The 12,431-nt window shown below is 40.1% G+C and overlaps 4 protein-coding genes across 4 annotated transcripts; 2 read left to right on the top strand and 2 right to left on the bottom strand.

Annotated features, from left to right (window-relative positions):
* Positions 1-71: 71 nt before the first annotated feature.
* Positions 72-1,652, bottom strand: MTG2 (putative GTPase MTG2; the record flags this gene model as incomplete). Its single annotated transcript, XM_056228554.1, has 1 exon — positions 72-1,652. One exon carries the CDS (start codon positions 1,650-1,652, stop codon positions 72-74), a length of 1,581 nt encoding a protein of 526 aa, XP_056088264.1.
* A 254-nt stretch (positions 1,653-1,906) lies between these two features.
* On the bottom strand, positions 1,907-2,692 carry THP2 (Thp2p; the record flags this gene model as incomplete). Its single annotated transcript, XM_056228553.1, has 1 exon — positions 1,907-2,692. One exon carries the CDS (start codon positions 2,690-2,692, stop codon positions 1,907-1,909), a length of 786 nt encoding a protein of 261 aa, XP_056088263.1.
* A 282-nt stretch (positions 2,693-2,974) lies between these two features.
* On the top strand, positions 2,975-4,855 carry CDC23 (anaphase promoting complex subunit CDC23; the record flags this gene model as incomplete). The annotated part of the gene is made up of 1 exon (XM_056228552.1): positions 2,975-4,855. The coding sequence occupies one exon, from the start codon at positions 2,975-2,977 to the stop codon at positions 4,853-4,855; it is 1,881 nt and encodes a 626-aa protein (XP_056088262.1).
* A 247-nt stretch (positions 4,856-5,102) lies between these two features.
* PRP8 (U4/U6-U5 snRNP complex subunit PRP8) lies at positions 5,103-12,350 on the top strand (the record flags this gene model as incomplete). The annotated part of the gene is made up of 1 exon (XM_056228551.1): positions 5,103-12,350. The coding sequence occupies one exon, from the start codon at positions 5,103-5,105 to the stop codon at positions 12,348-12,350; it is 7,248 nt and encodes a 2,415-aa protein (XP_056088261.1).
* Between the last annotated feature and the right edge of the window lie 81 nt (positions 12,351-12,431).

Genomic DNA, 12,431 nt, shown 5'->3' with positions numbered 1-12,431 from the left:
ATTTTTTTCCCTCTTTTTACGGCTTTATGCTTTGATTATGCTGAGGAAGTAATACAGAAAAAGGAAGACATTCAAATGGTTGGTGTGGGGCTGGCATCGTCTTGGGATCCGCGAGCACACTCAAACATCTTTTGTTTCAACACTTCTATGTTTTCTTCTCTAAGAGCGCTTATCGGAACACAATCCCACCCTTGACTTTTGGAAAAGTGTTCTACTTGTATATACTTGGCCAACGATTTGGAGTTTTCGAAGTCAATATCAGCTTTGTTACACACAACCAGCACCTTTTTGGTCTTGACCTTCTCTAGACCACCGACTTCTTCTATCAGTAACCGCAGTTCATCAACAGGAGTTTCGTTAGCCAGATTTAGTACAAATATCCAACCCTTGGAACGTTCTATATGCCTCAAAAACTCAAGGCCCATTCCCTTATCTAATGATGCGCCCTCGATTATCCCAGGAATATCAGCCACGGTAAAGACGTCTTGGCCAAAGCCCAGCGAAACTGTACCAATAGTAGGGTTAAGTGTAGTGAATTGCCAATGACCAATTTTCGGTTTTGCATTAGAGATTTTATTCAGTATCGTTGATTTGCCTGCATTGGGTAAACCAATCAGGCCGAGATCAGCAATACTTTTCAATTCAAATAGAAAATACTGCTCCAAGCCATTCCTACCGGGTTTGGAAAACCTCGGATTTCTGATTAAGTTTGTTAAGAAGTGCATATTGCCGAGCCCGCCCTGGCCACCCTTCAACAGGCAAATCGGTTTGGACATGGGTTGTTCCAAATCAAGCCCAGTCAAAGGAAACTGGTCGTAGAATAGTTCGGATTGTCCTAAAGAATGGTCATACGACTCCATTCTCTTGTGCAAATTCTTAAACCAATCCTTATTTTCATGATATTCTTGGGACTTGTCTTTGAAAAGCCAGCTTTCTGCCATCTCCTGTCTATACAATTGTATTTTTTTCTGATGTGAACTACAAGAGGTGCTTAAATTGATGGTCTTAGAGGCCAGTATAGTTCTTAATGTGCTGTCCTTGTCTTTGTCAATTTCCCCTTCAACAATCTCCCGAACTTTTTGAGGCGGCAGACACCATTTCACAACGGTTCCTACGGGGACTTGTATCAGAACGTCTTTGCCTTTCATACCATCCAATTGCCTGGCAGCACCAGCCTCTCCGTCGTCCGCAATATATGTAGTTTTCATTTTCGCCAAAGATCCTAATGCAACAACCGCTTGAACATAAATACTACCACCAGCGCCACCATCTCCACCATCTGGAGGACCAATAGATCTTCCTGCATCCCTGAAAAATGAGACAGCTCCACTTCCACCAGCGCCACTTCTACATTTCACAATTCGAACATCAACGAAATTGCCCTGGTTATGCTTGTGTTTATTATACCGTTGTAGGTAGTTGATAGATGTCACTTCACCCAGCGGGACTTTAATCAAATCCGTTTGACCATTACCACGATTGTACTTCTGCCTTCCTTGTCTTGATGGATTCATGGGTCTTAGGGCTTCTAACCATACTTCGTTGTCAGCCGCTCTCGGTGAATTATCAGGAACTTTTGTCGAGTATAGTCTTGACAAGAGCCCTTTGACCAATAGCTCTCTTTTCAAAAAGCCAGGCCGAACTATAAGCATATTCAAGCACTCCACTTCAGGACTCAGTTCTCGGTAATATCTCTCCTATTTAATATTCATATACCCAGTTCACTAAATGCTACATAGATCGTCATATTTTTCTCTCTTCTACTTCGCGAAAATTGAAATGGGCAAAACGAGTAGATATTAAGAAGATCTAAAAACTACATATCCTTTTCTTTTTCCCATATTTCCATAAAACGAGTACGTATAACTCTATCTAACTTGCACAGCTTGGTATTGATAAAATATGCTCACTCTAAAGCTACATCGCCTTCTGCATCTACGGGGTCGCTCCCAGGCAAAGACTTTATCTCCGATTTCAATGAATCTATCTTCTGGATCATTTTTTTCATGGAATGTGCATCATCACCGAACATAAGCATTTCTATATCGTCCCACTCCTTTCTCCAATGATTTAGTTCTTTGGTCAAGGTAGAGAGCCCTTCCTTTAACGAGTATTTATTCTCTAAACCAAATTTAGCACGTGCCATCTTAATTTGGTCCAGATAGTTCTTGATCTGAGCATCTACACCGCGTATATCAGTCTCAGGCGCGCAGTACTCCTCAAGAATACCCTGCAGTTTCTCGGAAGGCACCCAGTTATCCAGTTCATACACTGTCACTGACGGATCAGACACTTCTACTTGCTTAGCTAAGTCAACAGAAAGTCTTTTCAGTAAATTGATGTACTTCAAAGTGTCTCTATTCAATTGATCGAAAGTAGAATAGTATTCAGCAATGGTCTTTCGATTTTGTACTCCTGCTGAAATGTCCCTTCCGGTTTCTGCATCCTCTAAGAGCTGTGCCTCTCTCGTTTGATATTTATCGTATCGCAGGCGGATGGAACTCTTGATCAAGTCATCGTGTAAGGTAGGCAGTCTCTTGAGGGATTCAACGAGTAGGTCATCGGAGGATTTGGGGTTCGCTAATGCTGACAATGTATCCAGAATATTCAACAGGTTGGTTTGGCTTTCCTGCAAACCCTGCTCTTCTTCGCAAAGAGATTCAAAATAAGTACTTCTTTCTTCCCTTGTCATTATTTTCACTCGATAGTCACAATACTGCTAACTGAAAACTAGTGCACTGGGTTTTTTCATGGCACAGTATCTCTCAAATGTTTGCTCTTTCTATTGCTTAGCTTCCCAGTATTTTTCGGTAGCGCGCATAGTAATTCGGGTAAATAGTGACTTCTTCACATAGTAGACTAAATACTACAGTATTTTTAACTAGTCTAAGGAAGAGTTGGAGGTACTAGCATCTTGAAAGTTAGGATTAGGACACTTGGCGGCTAAGACCCGATTGAAAAGAACTTTGCAACCATGAGTGACGACGGCCAGGATAAGGTAATACAAGACACGCGTATTCAACTCCGAAAGGCTGCCACAGAACTATCACGATGGAAGCTATATGGTGCCTCGAAGTGGGCAGCAGAGGCGCTAGTGGGACTTATTGAACCCATTGATGCTGACCAATCGCAGTCCTTGATTGATGAATCTCCGCTGAGAAATAAACAAGGCGTACCGAAACAAATATTTGAAATACCACAAAATGGGTTTGGGCTGTCAGAGTCTGAGTACGACCTATATCTCCTCGGATCCACATTATTTGATGCCAAGGAGTTTGATCGATGCGTTTTTTTCTTGAAAGATGTTACCAATCCATGTTTAAAGTTTTTGAAACTATACAGTAAATTTCTATCATGGGACAAGAAAAGTCAGGAAAGTATGGAAAATGTTTTGACTACGGGAAAGTTTACTGACGGAATATACAGGGCTGACAAAGATGGAGACGGTAGTGGAAATGAGGATATAAGCCAAGGTGGCCCGCAACGCACCAATTTGAGGATGGTTTCCAATGAGCATGAGGCGCAATCGAATATATCGTCTATTTTGAAGGAAATCAATGCTTTTCTAGAATCTCATGAAGTCAAAATAAACGACGATGAGGCTGGCTTGGGACTGGCACTGCTATATTATTTACGAGGAATCATCTTGAAGCAGGAAAAAAACATATCCAAAGCCATGTCATCATTCTTGAAATCGCTCAGTTGTTATTCCTTCAACTGGTCCTGCTGGTTAGAACTGATGGACTGTTTGCAAAAAGTCGACGATGCATTGCTCTTAAATAATTATCTATATCAAAATTTCCAATTCAAACCCTCTGAAAATCTTGGTAGTCAGCGAATGATAGAGTTCAATATAATGATTAAGTTTTTCAAACTAAAAGTATTTGAAGAACTTAATGGCCAGCTGGAAGATTACTTTGAAGATTTAGAATTTTTACTGCAAATTTTCCCCAACTTCACCTTTTTGAAGGCGTACAATGCCACCATAAGCTATAACAATCTAGATTATGTCACTGCGGAAAGCCGGTTCGATGACATTGTTAAGCAGGATCCCTACCGTGTCAACGATTTGGAAACGTATTCGAATATTCTGTATGTCATGCAGAAGAATTCAAAACTAGCCTACTTGGCTCAGTTCGTCTCTCAAATAGATAGGTTTAGGCCAGAAACATGTTGTATCATAGCCAATTACTACAGCGCTCGACAGGAACACGAAAAATCTATCATGTATTTTCGTCGAGCGCTAACATTAGACAAGAAAACTACGAATGCATGGACGTTGATGGGCCACGAATTTGTTGAGCTAAGCAACTCGCATGCTGCAATCGAATGCTACCGTCGGGCTGTGGATATTTGTCCTCGAGATTTCAAAGCATGGTTCGGATTGGGCCAGGCTTACGCCCTCTTGGACATGCACCTATATTCCCTTTACTACTTCCAAAAAGCATGTACGCTGAAACCTTGGGATCGTCGAATCTGGCAAGTACTGGGAGAATGCTATAATAAAACAGGAAATAAACTGGAAGCTATAAAATGCTACAAGAGATCTATAAAGGCCTCGCAAACGGTCGATCAAAACACCTCAATATATTACCGGTTAGCACAACTATACGAAGAACTTGAAGATTTGCAGGAGTGTAAGAAATTTATGACAAAGTGTGTAGATGTGGAAGAACTTTTGGAAGGCGTGGTAACTGATGAAACTGTTAAGGCACGACTCTGGCTGACTGTCTTCGAGATCAAGGCCGGCAACTATCAATTGGCCTATGATTATGCAATGGGGGTATCTAGTGGAACGTCTCAAGAGATCGAGGAGGCTCGTATGCTTGCTCGAGAGTGCAGAAGACACATGTAACGGATCAAGTACATAGCTATACGCCTAATATTTAGCCATTCATTATTGCACATACGTACAAAATGATACGAATTTTTTATAGATGCGACAATGTAGTTATTTATATGTACATTAAACTAAAGATAGTATGCTCAGTAGAAGAACCCCAAAACTAGTAGTTTCGTAGGGGGAAAAGACAATTTGAATTTTATAAAGACATTTCCTAAGTTAAAAATTTCTTTCAGTACAAAATTAAGACCGAAAAAAGATGAGTGGAATACCGCCCCCACCTCCTGGTTTTGAAGAGAACGAAGACTTAGCATTTCCACCTCCACCTCCTCCTCCGCCTCCTGGATTCGAGTTTGAAGGATTGAATAATCCATTGAAACCACCACCGGTTAATGATGATCCTTTTTTTCCACCTCCACCACCGCCTCCAGGTGCCTTTGAAGTAAATATTGAGCGTACTATGGGAACCGCTCTACCACCGCCACCTCCACCACCCTCAGACCCTGATGGATTTGAGTTCAGCACAGATAATAATGACAAATTACGTGGGAAAAGGAAATTAGGCACATTGAAAGGATCGTTTATCACTAGGAAAGAAAGAAAACGTCAAAAAAAATTGGCCAAGACGGCAGGCACAGACAACTTGTATACTCCAAAAGCCGAGATGCCTCCTGAACATCTGAGGAAGATTATCAACAGCCATAGTGACATGGCTTCCAAAATGTACAATACAGACAAAAAAGCCTTTCTGGGCGCTTTGAAGTATTTACCACATGCTATTCTGAAATTGTTAGAGAACATGCCTCAGCCATGGGAGCAAGCTAAAGAAGTAAAAGTTTTATATCATACTTCAGGAGCCATAACATTTGTGAATGAAACGCCAAGAGTCATAGAGCCTGTATATACTGCACAGTGGTCAGCCATGTGGATAGCGATGAGAAGAGAAAAGCGAGATAGAACTCACTTTAAAAGAATGAGATTTCCGCCTTTCGATGATGACGAACCACCCCTGTCTTATGAACAGCACATAGAAAACATTGAACCATTGGATCCCATAAATCTTCCCTTGGATTCTCAAGACGATGAATATGTTAAGAATTGGCTCTACGATTCCCGACCATTGGAGGAAGATAGTAAAAAAGTGAATGGTACATCCTACAAAAAATGGAATTTTGAATTACCTGAAATGTCAAATTTATATAGACTATCAACGCCACTGAGAGACGAAGTAACTGATAAAAATTACTATTATCTTTTCGATAAAAAAACTTTCTTGAATGGAAAGGCCCTTAATAATGCAATCCCAGGTGGGCCAAAATTTGAGCCCTTATACCCAAGAGAAGAGGACGAAGACTACAATGAATTCAACTCTATTGACAGAGTGATATTTAGGGTTCCTATAAGAAGCGAATACAGGGTGGCATACCCTCACCTATATAATTCAAGACCTCGTTCAGTGAAAATTCCTTGGTATAATAATCCAGTGTCGTGCATTATTCAGAACGACGAAGATTACGATACATCCGCATTTTTCTTCGATCCATCCTTAAATCCAATACCTCGTCTTGTTGATGATACTACGTCCAGTAACACATCAAAAGCAGAAGAGATTGAGGATTTTACTCTACCTGAACATTTTGCGCCTATTTTGGCTGAGGAAGAAGAGATCGTCTTACCAAATACAAAAGACGCTATGGCATTATACAACGCGCCCTTTCCTTTCAATAGAACTCAAGGAAAAATGGTAAGGGCACAAGATGTTGCTCTGGCTAAAAAATGGTTTTTACAGCATCCCGATGAAGAATATCCCATTAAAGTTAGAGTATCTTACCAAAAATTACTAAAAAACTACGTGCTTAATGAATTACACAGTTCTCCGGCTACAGGCCACAGCAAAACGAAATTACTGAAGAACCTGAAAAACACCAAATATTTTCAGCAAACAACGATTGACTGGGTGGAGGCAGGACTCCAGTTGTGCCGTCAAGGACACAATATGTTAAATTTACTAATACACAGAAAGGGCCTGACTTATTTACACCTCGACTATAATTTCAACTTAAAACCAACGAAAACCTTAACGACAAAAGAACGTAAGAAATCAAGACTTGGAAACTCATTTCACTTAATGCGAGAGTTACTTAAACTAATGAAACTGATCGTTGATACACACGTGCAATTCAGATTAGGAAATGTTGACTCTTTCCAATTAGCAGACGGCATACATTATATTTTAAACCACTTAGGACAGCTCACTGGTATTTATCGTTATAAATATAAAGTAATGCATCAAATTCGTGCATGCAAGGATCTAAAACACGTCATTTATTACAAATTCAATAAAAACTTGGGTAAGGGGCCTGGTTGTGGATTTTGGCAACCTGCATGGAGAGTTTGGCTAAGCTTTCTAAGAGGCACCATACCACTACTCGAAAGATATATCGGTAACCTAATCACGCGTCAATTTGAAGGGCGTTCCAATGAAATCGTTAAAACTACAACTAAACAAAGACTTGATGCATATTACGACCTCGAATTAAGGAACTCGGTCATGGATGACATTCTGGAAATGATGCCCGAGAGTATCCGGCAGAAAAAGGCAAGAACTATACTGCAACATTTAAGTGAAGCGTGGAGGTGTTGGAAAGCCAATATTACTTGGGACGTTCCTGGGATGCCAGCTCCAATCAAAAAAATAATTGAGCGGTACATTAAAGCCAAAGCCGATGCCTGGGTATCAGCGGCTCATTATAATCGAGAACGCATAAAGCGGGGCGCTCACATCGAAAAGATTGTGGTTAAGAAAAACCTTGGACGACTAACGAGGCTTTGGATCAAACATGAGCAGGAACGGCAAAAGCAAATACAGAAAAACGGTCCTGAGATAACTCCTGAAGAAGCTACGACAATATTCTCTGTTATGGTTGACTGGCTTGAATCAAGGAGTTTTTCGCCGATACCATTTCCACCTTTGACCTACAAAAATGATACCAAAATTCTGGTTCTTGCGCTGGAAGACTTGAAGGATGTTTATGCATCAAAAGTGCGTTTAAATGCATCTGAAAGAGAAGAACTTGCCTTGATAGAAGAGGCTTATGATAATCCTCATGATACTCTAAACAGAATCAAGAAATACTTATTGACACAGCGCGTTTTTAAGCCTGTTGATATAACTATGACGGAGAACTACCAGAACATCTCTCCCGTTTATTCAGTTGATCCATTGGAAAAGATTACAGATGCATATCTCGATCAGTATTTGTGGTACGAAGCTGATCAACGAAAGCTTTTCCCTAACTGGATAAAACCAAGTGATTCAGAGATTCCGCCTCTCCTGGTATATAAGTGGACCCAGGGTATAAACAACTTATCTGAAATTTGGGATGTGACCAGAGGTCAATCTACAGTTTTACTTGAGACCACGCTAGGTGAAATGGCCGAAAAAATTGACTTGACTTTACTTAATAGATTACTTCGTCTGATTGTGGACCCAAATATTGCTGACTACATCACTGCAAAAAATAATGTTGTCATTAACTTCAAGGATATGAGCCACGTTAACAAATATGGTTTAATACGTGGATTAAAGTTTGCCTCTTTCATATTTCAATATTATGGATTAGTTATAGACCTGTTATTACTGGGTCAAGAGAGAGCTGCAGATTTGGCTGGCCCAGCTAACAATCCAAACGAATTTATGCAATTCAAGAGCAAAGATATAGAAAAGGCGCATCCGATCAGACTTTACACCAGATATTTGGATCGTATATATATGATCTTTCACTTTGAAGAAGATGAGGGGGATGAACTAACTGATGAATACTTGAGGGAAAATCCAGATCCAAACTTTGAAAACAGCATCGGATATAATAATAAAAGGTGTTGGCCCAAAGATTCACGTATGAGATTAATCCGCCAGGACGTAAACCTAGGGCGAGCTGTGTTCTGGGAAGTTCAAGGCAGGGTACCGAATTCATTAACATCCATTAAATGGCAAAGTGCATTCGTTTCGGTGTACAGCAAAAGCAATCCGAATTTGCTCTTCTCTATGTGTGGATTTGAAGTTAGAATTTTGCCAAGACAAAGGATGGAGGAAGTGGTTTCTAATGACGAAGGTGTTTGGGATTTAATTGACGAAAAATCAAAGCAAAGGACAGCAAAAGCATACTTGAAAGTATCTCAAGAAGAAATCGATAAATTCGACAGCAGAATAAGAGGTATACTAATGGCATCCGGTTCAACTACCTTCACCAAAGTCGCCGCAAAATGGAACACCTCGTTGATATCCCTTTTTACTTACTTCAGAGAAGCTATCGTGGCTACAGAACCTTTACTAGATATCCTCGTAAAAGGAGAAACACGAATTCAAAATCGTGTTAAACTAGGTCTTAATTCAAAAATGCCAACAAGATTTCCACCTGCCGTTTTCTATACGCCAAAGGAACTTGGTGGTTTAGGTATGATTAGTGCGTCTCATATTTTAATCCCCGCATCGGATTTGAGTTGGTCAAAACAGACTGATACGGGAATCACCCATTTTCGTGCTGGTATGACACATGAGGACGAAAAATTGATCCCTACGATTTTCCGTTACATCACTACCTGGGAAAATGAATTCTTGGACTCTCAAAGGGTGTGGGCAGAATATGCAACGAAGCGACAGGAGGCTATTCAGCAGAATAGAAGATTGGCTTTTGAAGAGCTTGAAGGATCATGGGATCGTGGTATACCACGTATTAGTACCTTGTTCCAGAGAGATAGACACACTCTGGCTTATGATAGGGGTCACAGAATTCGTAGAGAATTTAAGCAATACTCTTTAGAAAGGAATAGTCCATTTTGGTGGACAAACTCCCACCATGATGGTAAATTATGGAACCTGAATGCATATAGAACCGACGTTATTCAGGCCCTCGGAGGTATTGAAACCATTTTGGAACATACTCTATTCAAGGGAACAGGCTTTAATTCATGGGAAGGTTTATTCTGGGAAAAAGCATCAGGTTTTGAGGATTCCATGCAATTCAAAAAGTTGACTCATGCTCAAAGAACCGGTTTAAGCCAAATTCCAAACCGTAGATTCACTTTATGGTGGTCACCAACTATTAATAGGGCAAACGTGTATGTTGGTTTTTTGGTGCAGTTAGATCTGACCGGTATTTTCCTTCATGGTAAAATTCCCACACTAAAGATATCTTTAATACAAATTTTCCGTGCTCATTTGTGGCAAAAGATACATGAAAGTATAGTTTTTGATATTTGCCAAATTCTTGATGGAGAGCTAGATGTTTTACAAATCGAATCTGTAACGAAAGAAGCCGTTCATCCTCGTAAATCATACAAAATGAACTCATCAGCCGCAGATATCATTATGGAAAGTGTCTTTAAATGGGAAGTTTCAAAACCTTCCCTATTGCATGAAACAAATGATAACTTTAAGGGTTTAGTCACCAATAAGATGTGGTTTGATGTGCAATTGAGATATGGTGATTATGATTCCCATGATATATCTCGTTACGTAAGAGCGAAATTCCTGGACTATACGACGGATAACGTAAGCATGTACCCCTCACCAACAGGTGTCATGATTGGTATTGATTTGGCTTATAACATGTACGATGCCTATGGTAATTGGTTTGACGGATTGAAGCCTTTGGTGCAAAATAGTATGAGAACAATTATGAAAGCTAACCCAGCACTATATGTCCTTCGCGAGCGTATCAGAAAAGGTCTTCAAATATATCAGTCTAGTGTACAGGAGCCGTTTTTAAACTCTTCAAACTATGCTGAATTATTCAATAACGATATTAAACTTTTCGTGGACGACACTAATGTTTATAGAGTCACTGTGCACAAGACCTTTGAGGGAAACGTTGCCACGAAGGCAATCAATGGTTGTATTTTTACTTTAAACCCTAAAACTGGCCATCTATTCTTGAAAATTATCCATACTTCTGTATGGGCCGGTCAAAAACGTTTAAGTCAGTTGGCAAAATGGAAAACGGCCGAAGAAGTTAGTGCTCTTGTAAGATCATTACCTAAAGAAGAACAACCAAAACAAATCATTGTCACGAGAAAGGCAATGCTTGACCCTTTAGAAGTTCATATGCTTGACTTCCCTAACATAGCGATCAGGCCGACGGAGCTAAGGTTACCATTTTCAGCTGCGATGTCAATAGATAAACTTTCTGATGTTGTCATGAAAGCCACTGAACCTCAAATGGTTCTTTTCAACATTTATGATGATTGGTTGGAACGCATTTCTTCGTACACGGCATTTTCAAGGCTTACATTACTTTTGAGAGCCCTGAAAACAAATGAAGAAGGTGCTAAAATGATTTTACTCAGTGATCCAACGATCCCTATCAAATCATACCATTTATGGCCCTCATTCACTGACGAACAATGGATTAATATTGAATCTCAAATGAGAGATTTGATTTTGACAGAGTACGGCAAAAAGTATAATGTGAATATATCTGCCTTAACTCAAACCGAAATCAAAGATATCATATTGGGTCAAAACATCAAGGCCCCATCTGTCAAAAGACAGAAAATGGCTGAATTGGAAGCTGCTAGAACTGAAAAGCAAGATGGTGAAGAAACAGTCGGCGCATCGACCGTTATGAAAACCAAAACCATAAACGCGCAAGGTGAGGAAATAGTTGTGGTAACTTCTGCTGATTATGAAAGCCAAACATTTAGCTCAAAGAATGAGTGGAGAAAGTCTGCCATTGCTAATACATTGTTACATTTGAGATTGAAAAACACCTACATCTCAGCTGATGACTTCGTGGAGGAGCAAAATGTCTACGTTCTTCCGAGAAATTTATTAAAGAAGTTTATTGAGATATCCGATGTGAAAATCCAGGTAGCTGCCTTCATTTACGGTAGATCAGCCAAGGATCATCCGAAGGTAAAGGAGATTAAAACAGTTGCGTTAGTTCCTCAGTTAGGCCACGTAGGTTCCGTTCAAATAAGTAACATCCCTGACGTTGGAGGCCTCCCGGACACTGAAGAACTAGAGCTGCTAGGTTGGATTCATACTCAAACCGAAGAACTTAAATTTATGACTGCAGCTGAAGTAACAACTCACTCTACTCATTTTGCAAACAAGAAAAGAGATTGCATTGATATTTCCATTTTTTCTGCTCCGGGATCCATATCGTTGAGTGCTTATAATCTAACTAATGAAGGTTACCAGTGGGGTGAAGAGAACAAGGACGTAACAAATTTGATATCTGAAGGATTTGAACCTACCTTCAGCACGCACGCTCAACTACTACTCTCTGACCGTATCATGGGCAATTTTATAATCCCATCGAGAAATATTTGGAACTACACATTTATGGGCACAGCATTCAACCACGAAGGTGACTACAATTTCAAGTACGGTATACCTCTGGAGTTTTATAATGAGATGCATCGTCCTGTACACTTCTTACAGTTTAACGAACTAGCTGGTGATGAAGAGTTGGAAGCCGAACAAGCAGACGTGTTCAGCTAAGTTTATCCACCGATGGGGGCTTGGGCCATTGTATTTAAATAGACATATAAATTTATAAGTATAATCACTGATGCATTTTTG

This window comes from Saccharomyces kudriavzevii, assembly GCF_947243775.1.
Source record: "Saccharomyces kudriavzevii IFO 1802 strain IFO1802 genome assembly, chromosome: 8".
Lineage (NCBI taxonomy): Eukaryota > Fungi > Ascomycota > Saccharomycetes > Saccharomycetales > Saccharomycetaceae > Saccharomyces > Saccharomyces kudriavzevii.
This window is presented reverse-complemented; position numbering and strand designations above follow the sequence as displayed.